The sequence below is a fragment of the Colobus angolensis genome, unplaced genomic scaffold (assembly GCF_000951035.1).
Source record: "Colobus angolensis palliatus isolate OR3802 unplaced genomic scaffold, Cang.pa_1.0 Scaffold80, whole genome shotgun sequence".
NCBI classification, from domain to species: Eukaryota; Metazoa; Chordata; class Mammalia; order Primates; family Cercopithecidae; genus Colobus; species Colobus angolensis.
In genome coordinates this window covers 13,103,460-13,127,410 of record NW_012121821.1, presented here as the reverse complement: position 1 = coordinate 13,127,410, position 23,951 = coordinate 13,103,460, and the positions used below count along the sequence as shown (strand labels likewise).

At 38.6% G+C, this 23,951-nt stretch overlaps 1 protein-coding gene across 3 annotated transcripts in view; it reads left to right on the top strand.

Annotated features, from left to right (window-relative positions):
* OSBPL8 (oxysterol binding protein-like 8) overlaps positions 1-23,951 on the top strand; it is a 217,437-nt gene that overhangs the window by 60,608 nt on the left and 132,878 nt on the right. For all 3 annotated transcript variants that reach the window (XM_011929374.1, XM_011929372.1, XM_011929373.1), the window contains one exon: positions 14,156-14,262. Coding sequence is in view for 2 of the 3 variants with exons in the window: in XM_011929372.1 (XP_011784762.1) it covers positions 14,221-14,262 (42 nt within the window). In the remaining variant the exon portion in view is untranslated. The remainder of the gene's footprint in view (positions 1-14,155; positions 14,263-23,951) is intronic.

The window sequence follows — 23,951 nt, the reverse complement described above, 5'->3', positions numbered from 1 at the left end:
CAAATTTTGTGACCTCTGGAACAGTGGCTGGCTTCTTATTCAGGCCACTCATACTCCTAACCTTGCGACCTTTCATTAGTTTTACAAAGGCTGTTTACTTTTGGAAAGGACTATCATAATCTATAAACTAAATTTCTCCCAAAGTTAGCTTGGCCTATGCCCAGGAATGACCAAGGGCAGTTTGGAGGCTAAAGGCAAGATGGAGTTGGTTAGGTCAGATCTCTTTCACTGTCATAATTTTCTCACTGTTAAAATTTTTGCAAAGGCAGTTTCACTGGGAGAAGAAGAATGGTTTGGTTTATGTCTCTCTTCCACCTTCCAAATACTGTGAAAATGCATTGCATTGGCTGAATGTAAGTCACATCTACAATCCCCAAGGCAAAGACATTTGCAAAATGTAATTTCCATGCTTTTAGCTTCTATGATACAGAGGAGAGCACAGAATGAATGATAAAGTAAATTTATTTATACCTATATTGATAAGATATGGATGTATACGTATATATTGGATTAGTCAGGGTTCTATAGAGAAACAGTACCCACAGTATGTGGAGACATACACACACGCACACAAAATGGGGACTAGCAAGTATGACATTTGCAGGGTAGGTCAACGGGCTGGAAAACTACCACATTGCTGATGTTGCAGTCTTGAGTCTGAAGGCAGTCTGGAAGCAGAATTTCTTTTTCTTTTGAGGACCTCAGGTTTTTTCTTTTTATTTTTTTGCCTTTAAGTGGTTGAATGAGATCCACCCACATATTGAGGGTAACCTGCTTTACTCAAAGTCTACTGATCTAAATGTTAAACGCATCTAAAAAAAAAAAAAGTCTTCAGAGCAACATCTCTACTGGTGATTAACCAAACAACTGAGTCTCATAGCTTAGCCAAATTGACACTTAAAATGAACCATTATAGGCTACCCCTTGTTACATTGGCACCCACCTTATCTCTTTAAAAACATACTTGTCATAAGCTGAATTGCACCCCCTTAAAATTCATATTGAAGTTTGACATTCCAGCACTTCAGAATGTGACAGTATTTGGAGACAGAATCTTTAATGAGATAGTTAAGTTAAAATGAGGTCACTAGGGTGGGCCCTAGTTCAGTATGACAGGTCTCCTTGTAAGAAGAGGAAATTTGGATACAGACGTGTACAGAGGGAAGACCATATGAAATCTCTGGAAGAAAATGGCCATCTACAAGCTAAGGAGAAAGGCCTCTGAAGAAACTAAGCGTGCTGAAACCTTGATCTTGGACCTCTAGCCTCCAGACCTATGAGGAAATAATGTTCTGTTGTTTAAGCCACCCAGTTTGTCGTATTTTATTATGGCAACCCTAGAAAATTAATACAATAGTTTATCTCCAAACAAAGACAATAACATGAAGAAGGTAATATATGACTTGGACTTCATTGGGTGGGTTGGGTTTGGTTTTGCAAAAGAAATATTCTCTAGAAGGAAGAATGCAGGCATGGCAGGGAAATATGAAGGCATGAGAATAGGATCTATGAAGGCACTGATATATATGCAGAATTGCAAATAATTTTTCTGACATAAAGGCTCAGAGAAAGCAAATAATAACTGAGAAAGGCAAGTATAAGCAAAATGATTGTTACCCTCCAATGCCAAGGCAAGATTTGGACTTAAATCTTTAATAAGAACAGCTGAAGTTTTTGATATTAAGTTGACATGATCTCTTCTGTGTGTTAGATTAACCTAGGATAGAACCGATATAATATGTACGCATGAAGGCAGGGGCAAAGATAGAGGAAATGAATGCTTGAACATTCTTAAGAAATCTTCCAGAGCAAGTAAAGGATCATCGGAGGGTAGCTTTAAGGCAACTAGGACAGAAAAGGGCCTTACTGAGAGTAAGGGAAACTTGAGCATTATGGGCAGTGGAAGAACTAACAGGACAATTTCTTTTTTTTTGAGATGGAGTCTCGCTTTGCTACCCAGGCTGGAGTGCAGTGGCGTGATTTCTGCCCGCTGCAACCTCCGCTCCTGGGTCCAAGTGATTCTCCTACTTCAGCCTCTTGAGTAGCTGGGATTATAGCAGGGATTAGCCATCACGCCCGGCTAATGTTTTTATTTTTAGTGGAGACGGGGGTTTCAACATTTTGGCCAGACTGGTCTCAAACTCCTGACCTTAGGTGATCTGCCCACCTCAGTCTCCCAAAGTGCTAGGATTACAGGCATGTGCCACTGCACCTGGCTGACAAATTATTGATATTGGAGTAAAGGCTTTTACTGGGCTGGGCACTTTGGTTCATGCCTGTAATCCCAGCTCTTTGGGAGGTCGAGGTGGAAGGATCACTTGAGCCTAGGGATTCAAGACCAGCCTGGGCAACATGGCTTAGTACATGGCATCCTAATACAAGTTCTCTAGAGGGAGAGAACTAATAGGATATAGATACATAGATAGATAGATATACAGATATATATGAGTTTATTAAGTATTAACTTACATGATCACAAGGTCCCACAATAGGCTGTCTGCAGGCTGAGGAGCATGGAGAGCCAGCCCGAGTCTCATATCTGAAGAGCTTGGAGTCCAATGTTTAAGGGCAGGAAGCATCCAGCACTGGAGAAAGATGTAGGCTGGGAGGCTAGGCCAGTCTCCCCTTTCACGTTTTTCTGCCTGCCTGCCTTCGATGGCAGCTGATGAGATTGTGCCCACCAGATTAAGGCCTTTCCTAGCCCACTGACTGAGATGTTAATCTCCTTTGGCAGCACCCTCACAGAAACACCCAAGATAAGTACTTTGCATCCCTCAATCCAATCAAGTTGACACTCAGTGTTAATCATCACAATGGCAAAACTTCATCTCTATAAAAGACAAAAAGCAATAAACTTAGTTGGGCATGGTGGTATGTGCCTGTAGTCCCAGCTAGTCTGGAGGTTGAGGTGAGATGATCACCTGAGCCTGGGAGATCAAGGCTGCAGTGAGCTGTGATGGCACCATTGCACTCTATTCTGGGTGACCCTGTCTCCAAAAAAAAAAAAGGTGGGAAGGCTTTTATTACCATTAAGTGCCAGAGGGATTAGCTCAAAAGCATAGGTAGAAAACTTAGTTACAGAAAGGATGGTAGCTGATAGAGAAGAAATTCAAATGAGAGCTTTTAAAATTTCTGTGTTCAAAGCATTTGTATGTTTCTTTGTTTTTGAAAGGATTCTTATATAGATACTTTAAATCAGTTGTCAGGACTCAAATACACAACTTGGGCAGGTAGCAAAAATGAGTGAAACAGTGAAAATACAGATGCAAACACGGTGTAAGAGGTGGGTGCTTGCAGCTTGTGAAGTGGATGGCTGCTGCTCAGCTCTAATCAGTCATTGCTTAGGTGTTGCATCCATAGTTTCAAGGCAAACCCTAAATTAATACTGTTATGTACAGTTTTTGATTTTTTAAAATATTGGTTGTAAAAAGGACCAGAATCAGGAATCAGAGCTGGTTTCCTGACGTTGTGTGACCTCTTCTTTATATACGTAGACAGGATTTCCCCATATTGGCCAGGTTGGTCTCGAACTTAATGACCTCAGGTGATCTGCCTGCCTGGGCCTCCCAAAGTGCTAGGGTTACAGGTGTGAGCCACCATGTCTAGCCCATATACTGATTTGTAAAAAATCATTTGCCTGAGAATATCTATATGCCATTCATTGGCTAACAAACATTTATTGGGCATTTATCACATGCCAGCCACTGAAAATGCATCCATATCCTTAAAATTGAATGATAAGGAAAGTGTTCACACAAAAACACTTGTTTTCTGTTGAAAAGTATTGAAAGTGTTCAACAAAAGCAGTCTATGTAAATTCATGTGCTCCTTAGTTAATATTTTTGATGTAAAAATGCCCAATCCTAACACACTACTGCTTGTACAAGTTATGGAGAGAAGTATTACATAAGAGTCTTTTCTGTTATTGGAGAATCAAAAGAAACTCCTGTCTTAGCTATTCTTCTTTTGCCTCAAGTTACAAAGGTACAGTAAAAAAGGACCGTACACACTTAAGCCCTTACACAGCCTGCGTAGGCTTTAAGGGCACCAAGTCAGAAAAAGTTGTTTGGACAGAAGAAGGATAAAAACAACCACATAGAGAAGAATTCAGAAGAAGCTAATATTAAAACATACAGGGAACATACTGCTTCAGAAAGTGATAAAGTTAGTAGTGAGACACATGCTGAGCAAAGAAGCTACTTTTAGGGTTTAGGTGTAGGTCTAAGTGGAGCTAAACAAAGGAGAAAAACTGTGAGGGCAAGTTTTGGGGTCACTAGGAAAGACTGCTTTATTATGCATACAGATATGCTATTTACACATGTGGTATTAACCTGAAACACTATACTAGGAATTACCAAACTATGCCCTACTCCTATTTTTGTAAATACAGTTTATCAGGCTCATTTTGTTTATTCATTTTCTATGATTGCTTTCATGCTACAACATCAGAGTGAAGTAGTTGCAGTAGAAATCCTATCATCTGCAAAGTCAAAAGTAAAATCTGTTTGCTGTGTGGCCCTTTACAAAAAAAAAAAAGTTTGCTGATCCCTAAGCTATACAGATATACTGCAACATCTATCTCCCTTTAGTTAAAAAAAATTGATAAAAGTATTTCCTTACTTAGTTCATGTATAGTGGAATATGGGAACATATCACTGAAATATACATAACTGAGTCTCTTTTATCAGATACAAACACTTAAGGGTATTAAAACCTCAATATTCATGCTGTCTATTAAAAACGAAGGATGGGGCCAGGCGTGGTGGCTCATATCTGTAATCCCAGCACTTTGGGAGGCTGAAATGAGGACTGAGGCCAGGAGTTCGAGACCAGCCTGAACAACAAAGTGACACCCCATCTCTACACAATTTAAAAATATTAGCCAGGGCCGCGCACGGTGGCTCACGCCTGTAATCCCAACACTTTGGGAGGTTGAGGCAGGTGGATCACCTGAGGTCAGGAGTTTGAGACCAGCCTGGCCAGCATGGTGAAACCCCATCTCTACTAAAAGTACAAAATATTAGCTGGGCGTGGTGGCAGTTTCCTGTAATCCCAGCTACTCAGGAGGCTGAGGCAGGAGAATCACTTGAACCCGGAAAGCAGAGGTTGCAGTGAGCTGAAATCATGCCGTTGCACTCCAGCCTAGGCAACAAGAGTGAAACTCTGTCTCAAAAATAAATAAATAAATAAATAAAATAAAATACATTAGCCAGGTCTGGTGGTGCATGTCTGCTGTGGTCTCAGCTATTCACGAGTCTGGGGCGAGAAGATTGCTTGCACGCAGGTGGTTGAGGTTGTAGTGAGCTGTGATTGTGCCACTGCACTCCAGCCTGGGTGACAGCATAATCAAGACAGTGTCTCAAAAAAAAAAAAAAAATTACACAACATTTATTCATCAATATGTTAGACAACTTAGGATCACCAGATAGTTGAGGAAAACCAACAGCACGGAAGGGGAAGCATCAAGAAGAAGTAACAAATAACTTCAGAGGAAACAGAGAGGATTCCCTGGACAGAAGAGCACCAAACAGCAGAGCAGTTAAATTCCTGTGTAGTTAGAAAGATTCAAAAAAATACTACAGTCATGAAACAATAACAGACTAATGTGTAATTGGGGAATAAGAATGTGTCATTAAAAAAAGATGAAAGTTAAAAGTCATTGGATGGGCTAAGGAATAAAATGGTCCAAAGATGGTAAATTGGTAGAATTTGCAAGTTAGTGATCCGGGAAATAAAGTTGATAAGATACTTCAGGAAGTACCCAAAAATAAGTGGAACGTTAAATATCACATTGAAATCAAGAAAGATGGAGGTCCAACATTTTTCTAATACAAATTTTAGCAAGAAAGAACAGAGACTAGAAAGGAAGAAAGAGTTAACAAAAAAAGCAGAAGAAACTCTCCTGAACTGGAGAAAGATAGGTCTTCGACCAAAAAGAATTCTTTTAGAGCCAACAGAATTAATCAAGATGAACCTTGCCTAGACAGATCCTTGTGTGATGTCATAACTAAATTCTTGGACAGTTTAATGGTGATGGAAGAGTAATAGGTAAATCATTCAGTGGTTTTTCTTGTTGTTTAACTGTGTAGGGTAGGTGTCATTGTCCTTTTCCTTTTATGAATGATTTTTCCAAGGTCCGGAGAGTAGAGACATAGTATCAGACTTGCATAATATTTTGGTATTCTTGTTTGATTATAGTTTTGTATTTTAAAATGCCGGTCATTTGGCAGCAGCAGACTTCAGTACTATGCAGTTTCCCCCAAACACTTTGGACTAGTCTAAACTACCACAGTACTTTGCCCAAATGTGTTATATAGCACTTGTACAGTAATTTATTTGCTAGACCTCTTTTATTGGACTGAATTCCGTTGGGAGGCATTTAGTAAAAATGTGTCAGATAATGCTGGACTATTATATTGTTTACTGACCATGTTCTTCCTAATGTTGCTGAATTTGTATATTTTGTTAATGTCTTCTGCATATAACATACCGCTTACAGGAACTAGAAGATAACTGGTTTATAGAATACTCAAGGAAATAGCTAGAATATTGAGGCAGGTAATACTAGTAATGACCTTTTTATTTTTAATTTAATTAGTTGACCCAAAATGAAATGAAATATGTTCTTGTTATCTGCTCTGCAGATACCCTTTCAGCCAACAAGTTGGAATAGAGAGAAGGCAGCTCTGTTGAGGCAGGTAACACTGGTAATGACCTTTTTATTTTTAATGTAATTAGTGGACCCTAAGCCTAAGAAGTTCTGAAATCCATCCTTTGATATCCACTCCCTGGTGGTCTGATTCAGTCTCATGGCTTTAAATGCCATCAATATGTTAATTCCCCGAATTTTATCTCCAGCTCAGATCTCTTTTTTGGGCCGCAAACTCTTAAATCCAGCTGCCTGCTTAACAGGTCCACACGAATATGGAATAGACATATCAAACTTAATATTCCTAAAATGAAACTTCTGATTTTTGGTTATCCTCTGGCCTGCTCACCCAAAGAAGATAACCTTACTCCTCCTGCTGTCTTTCCCATGTCATTTAATGATCAACATCCTTCTAGTCATTTGAGCCAAAAATCTAGGTCATCTTGTATCTTTTCTCATTCCCATTCCATATTCAATTTTTCAGGAAATCCTGTTGCTTCTACCTTCAAAATTAATGTAGAATTCTTCTTCTCAGTATCTTTATGGCTCTCATTTTCATTCTTGCATCATATTCTCTCTTCTAGATAATGCAGTAACCTTTTAACCGAATTCCCAGTTTCTACCCTTCTCCCACTATAATTGTCAATACAGAGAAACTAAAAATCTCAGATCATGTTATTCCTTGCTCAGAACCCTCCAGTGGGTTCTCATATCACTTAGAGTAAAAGGCTAACATATGTCATATCCTACCACCCAGCCAGTGCCTAGAATGTAGCCATAGGGTAGGGCCTTTTCCTACCAAAACCACTATAAAGTCTGAAAGAGATGATTACTCCATATAGTGAACAAACCTTAACACAATGCAATAAGAAACATTGAAAAAACAAGGAAACATAACACCACCAAAGGAATGCAATAATTTTCCAATAATCAACCCTCCCCAAATGGAGATCTATGAATTGCCTGTCAAAGAAAAATCAGAATAATTATTTTAAGGAAGCTCAGTGAACTAACTACAGGAGAACACAGACAACTCAATGAAATAAAAAAAGCAATACAAACAAAACTTAGAAGTTTAACAGAGAGGTTGGAATAATTAAAAAGAACAGCGCAATAGAGACTGTTAACAGCAGAACTGATCAAGCATAAGAAAGAACTGATAAACTCAAACACTGGATATTTGAAAATATTTGATCAGAAAAGAAAAAGAATGAAAAGGAGTGAAAAGCCTACAGATTTAGGGACATCATCAAAAGAGCTAACATTTGTAGAATTCAAGGAGAATAGAGAGAGACAGAAAGCTTATTTAAAGATTTAATGTCTGAAAACTTCTCTAATCTTGGAAAAGGGATAAACACCCAGGCACAGGAATCTCAAAGGTCTCCAACTAGATTCAACCCAAAGAAGATATATCTAATCAAATTGTCAAAAGTCACAGAGAATTTTAAAAGCAGCAAGATAAAAAAGATCCTCACATGCAAGGGAACTCCTTAAGCCTATCAGTGAATTTCTCAGCAGAAACTTTGCAGGTCTAGAGAGAATGGAATAATATATTTATTTAAAGTGCTGAAACAAAAAAATTGTAAACCAAGAATACTTTATCTGACAAAGCTGTTCTTCAGAAATTAAGGAGGTATGAAGACTTTCCCAGAAAAGAAAAGCAGAGGGAGTTAACCACCACTAAACCTGCCTTACAAAAAAATGAAAGAGAATTCTTCAAACTGAAATGAAAGGATGCTAATTAGTAACATGAAAACATATAAATTATAAAACTCACTGGTAAAACGCTGTCATTGAGGATACTGCTAGTGCTCTTTCTGGTCTGTGAAGCAAATTTTGATTGGTCTAGAGCTTTGGTATAAAGCTTATACACACATTATGTTATTGGGGTCCTCTCAACAATCCTGTGAAATATGTAGAGCACGTAATATTCCCTATTTGCAAATGAGAAAACAAAGACTCAGAGAAGGTAATGGACTTGCTCACAGTCATGCTGGTGGAAAATGATAGGGTGGCAGAGTGGAGATTCTACTCCAAATGCACTGCATCAGTGGTTTCCAACTATTTTGACTGCAACTTAGAGGAAGAAGTGCATTTTAAATTTTGACCCAAAATGTACACGTCTGCACGCACACACAATGAAAGCAAAAAAAAGAAAAAAAAGAAAAAAAAAAGAGATATATTCTGTAGCGTCAGGGACTGGTTTTGTGGCAGATGCTTTTTGCACAGACCAGGAGGGCAGTGATGGTTTAAGGATGATTCAGGCTCATTTACACTTATTGTGTACCCTGTTTAATAATTATGCAACTCACCATAGTGTAGAACCAGTGGGAGCCCTGGGCTTGTTTTCCTGCAGCTAGATGCTCCATCTTGAGGATATGGGAGACAGTTACAGACCACCAGGCATTAGATTCCCATAAGGAGCAGATAACCTAGAATCTTTGGGTGCACAGTTCACAATAGGGTTCGTGCTCCTATGAGAATCTATTGCTGCCTCTCATTTGACAGGAGGCAGAGCTCAGGTGGTAATGCAAATGATGGGGATATACATCTGTATCCACCATCTGTAAATACAGATGAAGCTTCGCTCACCCACCTTTCACCTCCTGCTGTGTGGTCCAGGTCCTAACAGGCCACAGACTCATATCAATCTGTGGCCCAGGCATTGGGAACACCTGGCCCACCGGACCAAATATGATCTACTTATACTTTGTTTCCTTACCTCTGTGGGGAAACATTTTCTGCTTTTCCCATCCTTCACATGTGTTCTAGCTACATTGCTTTCTTCCTATTCCTCAAACTTCTGCCTTAGGACCTTGGCACTGGCAGCTTCTTCTGACCTTCAGACTCTTCCCTCAGATATCTGCATAGCTAATTTCCTCCCTACTTAAAGTCATTGCTCACATGTCACCTTTTCAATGACACCTACTATGACCATCCTATTTAAAATTGTAACCCTTTAATCCCTGGGTAGTCTTAACCTGTTTTACTTTTTACCATAGCACTTACTATCTTCTAATACATAATTTATTAATTTATTATTTTTATTGGTTGTCTTCCCCTTCTAGAATATAAGCTCCATGAGGGCAGGGTTTGTTTGCTTTGCAAATTGATGTATTCATAGTGGTCAGTATAATACCTAGGAATAGATGGATCCCTAACATTGAATGGATAGGATGAAAAGATTAGTAAAATATTTTTTGAAGTAAAAGCTGCTTATGATGTTTTGTTATTTTGTTGTTAATATTGCAAATTTTTAGAGTATAATAATGCAGTATTCAAATACAAATATCAGTGTGCATCCCATAGACGTAATTTTTATATCATCTGCTGTTTTGGATTCTTATTCACTTAGATAATTGAGTTGACAGTATTAGTTAAGTGCAACAACTGTTAATGAAATGTCTACCATGAACTAGCACTGGAAACACAGATCAGTAAAATAGCCTCTGTCCTTGAAGAGAATTGGCTCATGGGAACAAATAATTACAATATATTATAATACATGTAGTCAAGGAAAGTTTATATGTTTCTAAATTGAAAGTCAGAGTAGTCTCTTGGGCTATTCTTATTGATTATGTCAAAGGAACCAAATGCCAACCTTACAAAGTCCAATTAAATAATGTTTCACCAGCCTTGATATTTCAGTAAGGCCTTTTATACTTGTAGAAATAAGAAAACGTTTTTGAAACTCCAAGAAAATGATTAGAAGTCTACTGATTTTATTGGTTTTGGCTTTGTTATCTCTTTGAAGGAGGAATAATTGTTAGAGAGGTTATCAGAGACCTTTGAGTATTTATAGTTACTATGAGAGTTCAGGTTGTAGGTTTTGTTAATGAAAAAATCAGTCCTCTCGAACCCTGCCACTGTTTTATCAACTAAATTTATGTGGTATTCTAAATCTTTTTGTTTTCTTTTTTCTTTTTGAAGTAGCGTATTTCCCTGACCCCTTCATGGGACTCATGGCAGGGGTGCTTTATTTACTCAACCTGCTGCTCTCCACTCCTCATGAGAGTGAGTGAGTGAGTGAACAAAGTGGGAACTGGAGTGCATAAGCACTGAAACTGGGTTGCCATTTTGGTGTCAGCAGGATCAAACTCCACTCACTTGGACGTGCTGTGTTCCACCTCTTGCAGGAAGGAGTGTACAGGTGAGCAGGTGCAGGAGCCAGAGTGAGTGCTTTTTGGGCACTGGCAGGAGCGAACTCCGTGGAGGCTCTGTGGCAGCATCCAGGCGGGGTGCCTGTGACTCCTGAAGCCCCAGAGGGCATATTACAGTGCTCTTTTAGCTCTGCTATCTGTGAATGGCTTAACTGTTAATAACAAATCAGTGGGCCCTCTGCCTTTTCACATGAGACGGCTGCCTTCCGCCAATGAGGGCAAGGGGCCGGTGTGACAGCCTTTTGTATCTACACTTGTGGCTCCCAAGCTCTTGTCCAGTGTCCTTGGAAAAAATGAGGCTACATGAACAAATTGAAAGATGGTAAATATGGGGGATTTTATTGTCATGAAAGTGGCTCTCAACGGGAAGGGGAGCTGAAAAGGGGATGGGGCAGGTAAGTAATCTTTCCCTGAAGCCTAGCCTTCTCCGACTGGATTCTTCTCTGAAGTTACACTATCAGGCTGTCCCTCTGAAGTCAAGCCACTTCTCTCCAATGTCCAGCCATATTCCCCAATATCCAGCAGCTTCTCCTCTCTTAGGGCTGAGTCTGGGGTCTTCATAAGGCATAAGATGGGGTGGGGCAGGACAAGGCCATGGGTGGTTTAGGAAAAGGCAATATTCGAACGGGAAAACAGGGGTATAAGTTCTTGTTTTGGTCTGCCATTTCACGCTTTTCAGCTTGAGGGTGGGGCTTTTGCCAGGGACCCGCCCTTTTCTGCCTAGAATTTCTCTGCCCCCTGTCCCTGTCAATTTCATCAGTGTTCACAGCATCTTCACCAGGAGTAGATTCTGTCTTCAGAAACCACTTTCTTTGTTCATCCATAAGAAATAAGTCCTCATTGATTCAAGTTTTATCTTGAGATTGCAGCTGTTCAGTTACATCTTCAGACTCCACTTTTAATTCGAGTTCTCTTGCTGTTTTCACCACATCAGTAGTGACTTCCTGCACTGAGGTCTTGAAACCCACAAAGTCATCCATAAGGGTTGGAATCAACTTCTTCCAAATTTCTGCTAATGTTGGTATTTTGACCTCCTCCTGTGAATCACAAGTGTACTTAGTGACATTTAGAATGGTGAATCTTTTCCATAAGGTTTTCAAACTTTGCCCAGATCCATCAGAGGAATCACTATTTCTGGCAGCCTTATGGCCTTACTGAATGTATTTCTTAAATAAGAAGACATGAAAGTTAAAATTACTCCTTGATTCATGGGCTGCAGAATAGATGTCGTGTTAGCAGAGATGAAAACAACATTAATCTTTTCGTACATCTCCACCAGAACTTTTGGGTGAGCAAGTGCATTGTCAGTGAGTGGTAATATTTTGAAAGGAATATTGTTTCTAAGCAGTAGTCTCAACAGTGAGCTTAAAATATTAGTAAACCATGCTGTAAACAGATGTGCTATCATCCAGGCTTTGTTGTTTTGTTTATAGTGCACAGGCAGAGTAGTTAAAGCATAATTCTTAAGGACAGAATTTTTGGAATGGTAAATGAGCATTGGCTTCAACTTCAAGTCATCAGCTGCATTGGCCCCTAATGAGAGAGTCAGTTTGTCCTTTGCAGCTTTGAAGCCTGCCGTTGACTTCTCCTCTCTAGATATGAAAGTCCTTAATGGCATCTTCTAATAGAAGGCTATTTCGTCTATATTGAAAACCTGTTGTTTAGTGTAGCCATGTTCATCAATGATATTAGCTAGATCTTTTGGATAACTTAACTGTGGTTTCTCCAAGTAGCACTTGCTACTTTATCTTGCATTTTGATGTTATAGAGATGACTTCTTTCCTTAAACCTCATGAACAACCTCTGCTGGCTTCAAACTTCTCTTCTGCAGCTTTTTCACCTCTCTCAGCCTGTATAGAATTGAAGAGAGTTAGGGCCTTGCCTGTATAATTAGCCTGATCTTCTATCCAGACCACTCAAACTTGCTGTATATCAACAATAAGGCTGTTTTGCTTTCTTATCATTTGTGTGTTCATTGGAATAGGACTTTCAATTTCCTCCAAGAACTTTTACTTTGCATTCACAACATGGCTGTTTGGTGTAAGAGGCCATGCTTCTGGCTTTTGACATGCATTCCTCACTAAGCTTAATCATTTTTAGCTTTTGATTTAAAGTGAAATATGTGGCTCTTCCTTTTACTTGAACACTTAGAGGCCTTTGTAGTGTTATTAATTGGACTAATTTCAATATTATTGTGTCTGATGGAATAGAGAAGAGCCAGGAGAAAGAGAAATGGGAGAATGGCAGATGGGTGGAGCAGTCAAAACCACATACATTTCAGTTAAGTTAGTTGTTTTATATGGCTGTAGTTTGTGGTGCCTCAAAATGATTACAATAGTAATATCAAGGATTACTGATCACAGATTGCTGTAACAGATATTTTAATGAAAAGGTTTGAAATATTTGAGAGTTACCAAATTATGGCACAGTGACACAAAGTGAGCACATGCTGTTGGAAAAGTGGTACTGATAGACTTGCTTGCTGCAAGGTTGTCACCAACCTTCATTTTGTAAAAAAGGCGGTATCTCTTTGTGCAGTAAAGCGAAGCACAATAAAACAAGGCATGCCTGTAGAAAAGTAATACATATTCATGGTAAAAATGGAAATATACAGAAGAACAAAGAGTATCTTATTATATAATGTTCCATCACTCACATTTCCCACCTCACGTTGTGATCTTCTTTCCAGTTTAATATATACAGATCTTCATTTTTAAAAATTGCTGCTTGATATTCTACTGTATGTCTGTAATATAATTTAAGGAAGCTTCTAGCCATCAACATTAAAGTTGTTTCTAGAGTTTTTTTCATCAAATTTACTACTTTGTTGACTTGTTTATTTATATATTTCTGTGCATTTGTATATCTGTGGGAGAATTTCTAGTCTTGAAATTGCTGGACATATTTTTAATTGTCCTCCAGAAAATTGTCCTGATTTGTATTCTCATAACAAAAGTACGTGAGAATATCTGTTTCCCCACATTCTGTCCCATGATGGATTTTAGCATACTTTTTAGTTTTTACCAATGTAATACTAATTTATTTCATTAGTAGTACTTATTTCGTAAGTAGATTTATGCATCCTTTCAAATTTTAGGCAATCTCATGTTTAACCTTGCTCTTACAATTTTTCTTCACTTGGAATATTTTTTTCTTCTTTCATTTTTCTCTGAACCTTTACCATTCTTCAAGCCCATGTCAAAATTTGTTTGTTTTTCTTTTTAATTATTGGATTTCTGAATAACCTCAGACTAAAATGATTTTTCCCTCCTAATAAACTCAGTGCTTTATTTCTACTTGTCACAATTTTATACCAGTCCTAATAAATATGATTTTTTAATTTTAGGATTTCAGATTTACAGGATGGCTGCACATTAATGGAAAGAGAAGCATAACCTATCTTCTTTCATTATGGAGGGAGGTTTGGCAGATGGAGAACCTGATCGAACTTCGGTGAGTAGTTCCAATATGACATAGTAAGATTCTATGATAGTAAGATTACTACGGATAGTAAGATTCATCTGTAACTGTGAAGTGTTTGATGTAAGCCAGGGTTTTGTTTTTAAAATATATTAAAAACAAACTTTTAAAAAAGTGTTTTTAAAGTAATGCTTTAACTCCTTGAGAATTACAGATACCTTAAATGATACGAAAATTACAGATAGCTAGCCAGGCATGGTGGCTGATACCTGTAATCCTAGAACTTTGGGAGACTTGAGACGGGTGGATTACCTGAGCTCAGGAGTTCAAGACCAGCCTGGGCAACATGGCAAAACCCTGTCTCTACTAAAAATATAAAAATTAGCCAGATCTGGTGGCACATGCCTGTAGTCCCAGTTACTCGGGAGGCTAAGGCACGAGAATTGCTTGAACTCGGGAGGTGGAGGTTACAGTAAGCCAAGATAGCGCCTCTGCACTCCAACCCGAGTGACAAAGTCAGACTGTGTCTTAAAAAAAAAAACACAAAACGAAAATTATAGATAGCTTAAAGCTTGTTGGAGCACAACCCAGTTTTCTGAATTTCTACTCCATCCTCCTCCTCTTATTTGACCTATACTCCCAGCCATATAGTGAAGGATATACTGATAGAATCATTTGTTTTCTCCCAAAACCTTTGTCTTAAGTGAAATCAAGAGAATGTTAACATTTGAGGAAATTAAATGCCTCCAAATCTCAAATCACATGCAGCTATGAGTAATAGCGGGAATGAAACAGTTAAAATAATTAAGAGCAATTGCCATATATATTCTTTTTATAAAAATGTAAAGATTTAATAAACATTTCTGCCCTGTGATCATAATTGAATTATATTCTGAAATTAAACAAGTAGTGGGTAACAGGAAAAGTATACCTTACAAATACATTTAAAAAAGAAATCACTAGTAGGATGGACTAAATGATGATGTGTCATTTTTTTCTCACTGTACAAAAAGATTTTACTCCAGAATAATTTCATTTTCAGTTATCTTATTGCATCTTGAGTGACTCCATTATATATTTATGTATAGATTCTTAGCAGTGTTTCTGTTACCTAAAGTAAAGGTGCCCCCTTCAGTAAAATGTAGTCAGCTGGTAGCTTTATCATTAGGTGGTGGATTGTTTAACAAATTTACATTGTTGGAATAAGGTAGAGCCCAGCTTTTCTGTCTTTTATATTACTGTGGAATTGAGAGTCACTATTAGATTGAAGTGTTTGTAAATTTTAATTTAGTGAATGTCCTTTGTTCAGGCTCCAGTATAGGAACAGTCTAATGATTGATAGCAAAATGCAGTTTTGCTGACTTGTATTAACTTGGTCTCAGCCTTTCTTGAATTTCTGGTTCAGTCTTGTTTGGGGTTCTTAAATGATCAAAAAAAAGTTAAACTTTAAAATAAGTTGTTAGTAGAGAAGAAAATGGGTGTGGAAATAACTGGCTTATGAAGAAGGCTGTTGTCATGTTGATTTAAATGGAAAACGGATGGTAAGTTATTTTATTTTTACTATAATTTCAGAAGAAAAGTTAAGATTAAGTCTTGTCTGTAGAACTTACGTTTACTTTATCATAAACTTAACCTTTTTTTTTTTTTTTTTTTTTTTAAATCTAATGGACCATCTTAGATTCTTTCAACTCAAATACTTTTGGTCTTCTAGTGATATCAAAAATGTCAGTAATAACTACAGTGGCTGTTTTTAAGTGTATGCTTTGTTAGACTGTCCTCATAACAGCTGTTAAAGGTAGATATTTGTTTATCCTCACTTTTTGAGGTAGGGAAATAGGCTCAGGGAAGTTAATTATCTTCTCTAAGACTTTACAGCTTAAGCGATAGAACTGAAATCTGTCTGTCTCTGAATACTTTACTACTAAGATGTTGACTACATACCTATATTTTTGAATAGAGTGTCTTAAAATTTGTTGTTGCCTTTCAAAGTATGTGTCCAAGTAAATGTTACTACATTTTATTACCAGACTCCTTTGGTTAAAGTAATAAAGTTTTAGTCATTTCTGGAGTGCAGTGGCGTGATCTCTCGCCTCCCTGATTCAAGCGATTCTCCTACCTCAGCCTCCTGAGTAGCTGGGATTACAGGCATGTGCCACCATGCCTGGCTAATTTTTTGTATTTTTAGTGGAGATGGGGGTTTCTCTTTGTTGGTCAGGATGGTCTCAAACTCCCAACTTCAAGTGATTCACCTGCCTTGGCCTCTCAGAGTGCTGGGATTACAGGCGTGAGCCACTGCACCCGGCCTCAGTCATTTACTATTCCAAATTTTGTTGATATTGAGAAGTTAAAAGTTGTTTAAAAAGTAGTGAGAGGCCAGGCACGGTGGGTCACACCTGTAATCTCAGCACTTCAGGAGGCTGAGGCGAATGGATCACCTGAGGTCAGGAGTTTGAGACCAGCCTGGCCAACATGATGAAACCGTGTCTCTACTAAAAATACAAAAAAATTAGCTGGACATGGTGGCAGGTGCCTGTAATCCCAGCTACTGAGGAGGCCGAGTCAGGAGAATCACTCGAATCCGCGAGGCAGAGGTTGCAGTGAGCCGAGATCACGCCACTGCACTCCAGCCTGGGCAACAAGAGCAAAACTCCGTCTCAAAATAATAATAATAATAATAAAAAAAGTAGTGAGAACAGTTTTTTCTTATTCATTAGGTTCCTTCTGTGAAATATTTTAGCTAATTTTAGAGAAAGTAATACCGATAATTTCAGTGTAAACTACTGAAATATTCTGTATTTGAAAAACATTGAGGTCCACTTTCGAGTTAGCTATAAAATAATTACCTTTGAACTGCTCGGTCTAAGCTAGTTACTGTTTAGATCTGGGAGAAGTGGATCAGAACATGAGCTCTGTAAGACATTTAGCTACATGCTAAAATCTGAGCCCTGTCACTTAGTTGTATGACCTGGGTAATAAATTCTCCAGGTTTCCAGTTTCCTTATAAATAGAGATAATTATAATATCTACCTCCCAAAGTTATTTTCAATATTAATTGAGAAAATATGTCTATGAAGTGCCTATTACAGGGCTGCACATACTGTAAACATCCATTAAATAAAAGCAACTTTTTTTTGTTAATGTAACTATTAATATTAAGCCTTCTCTCCAAAAAGATAAATAATTAAAAGTCAGGAGAGGCCTGTGATGATTCAGTGATTGCTCCACACTAGAGTAGTTGGAGAAGCTTTCTTAGGAGGACATAAACTTTGAATTGCACATGAACGTAGGGATCATAGGATTGAAAATGAGCAAGGAAAGCATGCCAGATGAGAGAATAGTGAGAGGCAAGGCTAAATAGGGAATTAATTGCTCAGTTTATTCAGGGTATAATTAGTAAAAAAAAATTAAGGATAGAAGTAAGTGACTGATGTCTAGAGGAATAATGATGGATATGCCAGATAGAGACCAAATTTATGGAAGATTTTAGGTGCTAGACCAGGGATTTTGGACTTGATTCTGTAAGTAATGGTTTGCCATTGAGTATTTTAATGTAGATGAATCTGAAAGCAGGGTATAAAATGATTTGGAGGAATGAATATTAAGAGAATATTACAAGACCGGGCTCAGTGGCTCATGCCTGTAATCTCAGCACCTCGGGAGGCCGAGGCGTACGAATCGCCTGAGGTCAGGAGTTCAAAACCAGCCTGACCAACATGGTGAAAACCCGTCTCTACTAAAAATACAAAAATTAGCCGGGTGGGGTGGTGGGCACCTGTAATCCCAGCTACCCTGGAGGCTGAGGCATGAGAATTGTCTGAACCTGGGAGGCTGAGGTTGCGGTGCACTGAGATTATGCATGCCATTGTACTCCAGCCTGGGTGACAAGAGTGAAATGCTGTCTCAAAAAGAAAAGAAAAGAAAAAGACGATTATAGTGATCTTGGTGTGAGGTTGTGAAAAAAATCTGACTTTATTATTTTTGCTTTCCTTCTTGCACATAATACAATTTTTTTCTTTTTTGAGACAGAGTCTCACTATGTTGCCCAGGTTGGAGTGCAGGGGCATGGTCTCGACTCACTGGAACGTCCATCTCCCTGATTCAAGAGGTTCGCCTGCCTCAGCCTTCCGAGTAGCTGGGATTACAGGCGCACGCCACCACACCAGGCTAATTTTTTTGTATTTTTAGTAGAGATGGGATTTCACCATGTTGGCCAGACTGATCTCGAACTCCTAACCTCAGGCGATCCATCCGCCTTGGCCTCCCAAAGTGGTAGGATTACAGGCGTGAGCCACTGCGGCCGGCCAATACTATATATATTTTTTTGAGATAGTCTCGCTCTGTCACCCAGGCTGGAGTGCAGTGGCACAATCTTGGCTCACTGCAAACTCTGCCTCCTGGGTTCAAGTGATTCTTCTGCCTCAGCCTCCTGAGTAGCTAGGACTGCGCCACCACACCCAGCTAATTTTTGTATTTTTAGTAGAGATAGGGTTTCACCATATTGGCAAGGCTGGTCTTGAACTCCTGACCTCGTGATCCACCCACCTCGGCCTCCCACCACCCACCTCGGCCTCCCACCACCCGCCTCGGCCTCCCAAAGTGCTGAGATTACAGGCATGAGCCACTGTGCCTGGCCCAATACTATGTATTTTTAAAACACATTTGCTCACTTGTTATTCTGGTTTGCTAGTTGCATATGGTTCTATTTTTCTGGCAGTGCTGTTTGCCTTAGATGGCAGGTACTAAAAAGTATAGATTAAATCTGTGTTTCTATATGTGGTACTTGTATGCCACAGAACATGAGAATACTTTTTAATATATGTTTTAAACTATCTTTTGAAAGTTTACGGTTTTCGCTCTAGAAATTAACTGCTCAAAATGCTTTAAAGAGTCAAATTCTTATGACTAGATTGAGGTAGACTAAAGAAGTGAAATACCTTTCTAGATTAAAGAAAATTGAATATGTTCCTCAGCTTAAGGATAGTCACTCTATCTTGTGTTTTTTTTTTTGAGACAGAGTTTTGCTCTTGTTGCTCAGGCTGGAGTCCAATGGTGCGATCTTGGCCCACTACAACCTCTTCCTTCCGGGTTCAAGCAATTCTCCTGCCCCAGCCTCCCAAGTATCTGGGATTACAGGCATGCACCACCACACCCGGTTAATTTTGTATTTTTAGTAGAGACGGGGTTTCTCCATGTTGGTCAGGCTGGTCTTGAACTCCTAACCTCAGGTGATCCGCCCCACCTCAGGTGATCCGCCCCGCCTCAGCCTCCCAAAGTGTTGGTGTTGGGATTACAGGCGTGAGCCACTGTGCTCGGCCTGTCTTTTGAAGTATTTCTGAAGTATTATTTCTTTTTTCTTTTGAAGCAAAGGAAACTGCTTCATACGTTTTATTAGAGGACAAAATCCTTTATTGTATTAAAAATTGATTTTATAAATAGTTTTTTAGAAGAGAGCAACAATTTAAAAAATATGTATGAATGTTTGTTGTGTGTATAAGGGCTCTCAATTGAGAAAATCTTTAAGATTCTAATTCAGGTTGGGTACCTTGAATCCAAAAGCTTTCTGAAGTGGAAGGAACTGCACAAATGATTTAGTTCAGCAATTCTTAGAATATAGTCAATGAGTGTCTTTGTGGAGACTCTAGAGATGATCCAACTTCCTGCAACTGAGTTTTATATACTGGGTAAGTTATTGATAATTTAGATTTGGTGATCATAAGGTAAAATTGCTGTGTTATTAGAGTTTATTCAAAGCCTTAAATCATATTCTAAGAAGTCCAGCTATCTATAAAAATTAGCAACATTTTAGAGCTTGTGCATGCAAATTAATGGAATTACACCACTTTTTGCTACAGTAAGTATTATTTTGAGCGGGTCACAGTTTTTAAATGTTACTATTTTTGTCCTGTTATAAATACTATGAGATTAACTTCATTATTATGATTATTGATTTAGTATATTATGTGGTGTTCGTGATAGCATCTTTCTAACAATAGTATTCACATTTTTTTTTAGTTCTAAATTTTTTGTAGAGACAGGGTCTTACTCTGTTGCCCAGGCTAGACCGTAGTCGTGCGATCCTAGCTCACTGCAGCCTTGAATTCCTGGGCTTAAGTGATCCTCCCACCTCAGCCTCCAGAGTAGCTTGGACTACAAGCCTGCCCCACTCTGTCTGGCTAATTTCTAATTTATTTTTTATAGATGCAGGGTCTCACTCTGTTTCCCAGGGCTGTAACAACAGTAGTTTTTTATGTACAACTTCCCAATAATTGGCCTCAAAAGCATTGGTGCATTCAAATTTAATGATAATTTATCCGTATGCCAGTTACTAATCCTCTGAAAGTATTGTTGTACAATAGCACTTCTTTAAATTTTACCGTTGGTCATTGTGCTCTTATCCTATTGCGACTGTAACAAATTGCCACAGATTTAGTGGCTCAAAACAACAAATTTGTTTTCTTAGCAGTTCTGGAAGTCAGAAATCTAAAACCAAAGTGTTAGTGTTGTTTTCCTTCTGAAGACTCTGAGGGAAGAATCCATTTTCTTGCTTTTACTAGTATCTAGAGAATGCATTCATCTTTTTTGGCTCGTGGATCCTTGTATCACTTCAACCTCTGGCTTTTGTTATCACATAACTACTGCTCATATAGGCCCTCTTGTTTCCTCCTTATGAGGACACTTACGATTACATTGAGCTCGGTTACATAACCCACTCAGAAAATCAGTTAACTGCCCTGTATCAAGGTCCTTAACCTAATCACATCTGCAGAGCCCCTTTTACTAGAGAAGGTAACATTCACAGCTTCCAGGGATTAGAGTGTGGACATCTTTGGGAGGCCATTATTCTTTCCTCCAGAGCCAGTATTAACCTCTGGAGTAACCTAACCTATTGGAAGTGGGTCCTGTTGCTGGATAACCCAAAGTCTGTGGTCTGCCCAGGCATTTCACCTGAGAAGTTGCCAGCTAGACTGAAGTCCTAAATAATGAGAATTCTTAGGTTGCAGGGATCTCCTTATGTAAAGTAAAAATAACTGAAAATGTTAGTCACCAATTTATTACTTACATTCTTATTTTCTCATGTTAAAATAATTTCATCTTCCCAACAGCTGCTTGCTAACTCTAACAGTTTGTATTAATCATACATACAAGATTGTTAATAGAAGTTATTCTTGAACTGAAATGGAGTAGTAGAATGTATCCCAATGTTCCCATTACTCATCTTCAACAATTATCAACTTGGGTCGACATTGTTTCATCTGTACTCCCACCTTCCTAAGCCAGAGTTTTTTAACAAATCTTAGATAAATCATTTTATTCATAAATATTTCCTGTCTGTATATATCTCTAAAATATAAAGACTTTAAAACTTTGATCATAAATACATTATTCCTAAAAATTAATAACTCTTTAGTCAGATAATTATTCAGTGCCTACACTTCCCTAGTTCTCTCAAATTCTTTTTTTTTTCGAGACGGAGTTTCGCTCTTGTTGCCCAGGCTGCAGTGCAATGGCGCGATCTTGGCTCAGTGCAACCTCTGCCTCCCAGGTTCAAGCAGTTCTCCTGCCTCAGTCTCCCGAGTAGCTGGGATTACAGGCGTGCGCCACCATGCCCGGCTAATTTTTGTATTTTTAGTAGAGACAGGGTTTCTCCATGTTGGTTATGCTAGTTTTAAACTCCCGACCTCAGGGGATCTGCGAGCCTCAGCCTCCCAAAGTGCTGGGATTACAGGGATGAGCCACTGTGCCTGGCCTCTCATATTCTTTTTATAGTAGGTTGTTGTGTTGGACTTAGTTGATAAGTCACAAGTCTTTTTGAATCTTTTAAATCTTTCCTATATCTGTTCTTAATTTTTACCTTTCAATTTATTGAAAAAACAAGATAGTTTATTCTGTGGAGTTTTCTACAATATGAGTTTTCCCCTCATGGTGATGTTTAGGGTGTTTAGGGTGTTCATCAGTCCCTTATATTTCTTGCAAGTTGGTTGTTAGAATTAGAGGCTTGCACAGATTGAGGTTCAAATTTTTTTGACGATAATGATGTATAAATGGTGTTGTACATAACTGTCAGGAGGCACATAATGTCTCATTGTGTCTCTTTATGTGATAATAGCAACCATTGATGATCATTGCCTAGATCTGTTAGTTCAATAGGGGTATACATCAGAATTCTAATTGGGTTAATAAAGTGGAGGCTGGAAAGAATGATTATGATTAGTCTGTACCTTTTGAGCAAGCAAACCAATCATACTTTTTTTAATGCAGTAAAAAATTTTTTATTTTAATTTTTAAAAAAATTTTGTGTGCAAGTGGTGCGTAAATATATTTATGGGGTATATGTTTTGATACAGGCATGTATCACATGGAAGAGGGGTTATCCATCTCCTTAAGCTTTTATCCTTTGTGTTACAATCCAATTATACTCATTTAGTTATTTTAAAATGTACAGTCCAACCTACATTTTGTTAGGTATTTTGTCTTTTGCCACTTTATAGCTTTATTGAAACTTCTATTAAAGGGAGATAATTAGAAAAGGTCAAAATAATTTGATAGGTATACTTTGTTATACTGAGACAGAGTCTCCCTCTGTCACCCAGGCTGGAGTGCAATGGTGTGCTTCTGGGTTCACGCCATTCTCCTGCCTCAGCCTCCCGAGCAGTTGGGACTACAGGCGCCTGCCACCACACCCTGCTAATTTTTTGTATTTTTAGTAGAGATGGGGTTTCACCTTATTAACCAGGATGGTCTCGATTTCCTGAACTTGTGATCTGCCCGCCTCGGCCTCCCAAAGTGCTGGGATTACAGGCGTGAGCCACTACGCCCAGCCTGTTATACTTTGTTTACATCTCCATTACTTTAACTTCTGAAAGTTTTGTTAGCAGTACTTAAATATTTGTAATTGTTTGAACTTCCCAAGTGGGAAAATATTGGGCACTATTACCTATTGCGTGAGTACTAAAGATTCCATCTCATTATATCATTTTTTTTTCTTACCTTATTAGATGGTTATTCTTGTTAGAGGCTTGAGTAATGTAAAAATCATTCAGGTATATAATTGGACTCTGTAGTAAATTTGGGGAACCTAGTTGGAGAAAGTGTCAACTTTTTAAAAGAAAAAGAAATAACCAGTGGCATACAGAATATAACAGCAGAATTCCCAGCCACACGTCTTTTGTGTTTCTGTTATTCTTGGAGATGTTCTTAAAGTGGATTCCCAGGACTCTGGGACTCTCTAAGACCCTTTTAGAGAATCTTTGAGGGCTAAAAATTATTTTTGTGTGTGATAATACCATGGTATTTGACATTATTTTTCTTTTTTTTCCTCATTAGAGCACAGTACAACTTTCCAGAGACCACATAAAACATGATGTCATTGCTCTGGTGGCTATTGGAGGGTATGCTTGTGAATTCTTTTTTTTTAGATGGGGTCTTGCTCTGTTGCCTAGGCTGGAGTTCAGAGGCACGACCTCAGCTCACTGAAGCCTCTGCCTCCCAGGTTTAAGTAATTCTTCCACCTCAGCCTCCAGAGTAGCTGGGATTATAGGTGCACCACCCTGCCTGGCTAAGTTTTGTATTTTTAGTAGAGATGGAGTTTTACCGAATTGGCCAGGCTGATCCCAAACTCCTGACCTCAAGTGATCCACCTTCCTCGGCCCCCCAAAGTGCTGGGATTACAGGTGTGAGCCACTGCGCCCGCTGTGAATTCTTTTGTTTTCAGTTTTTTTTTT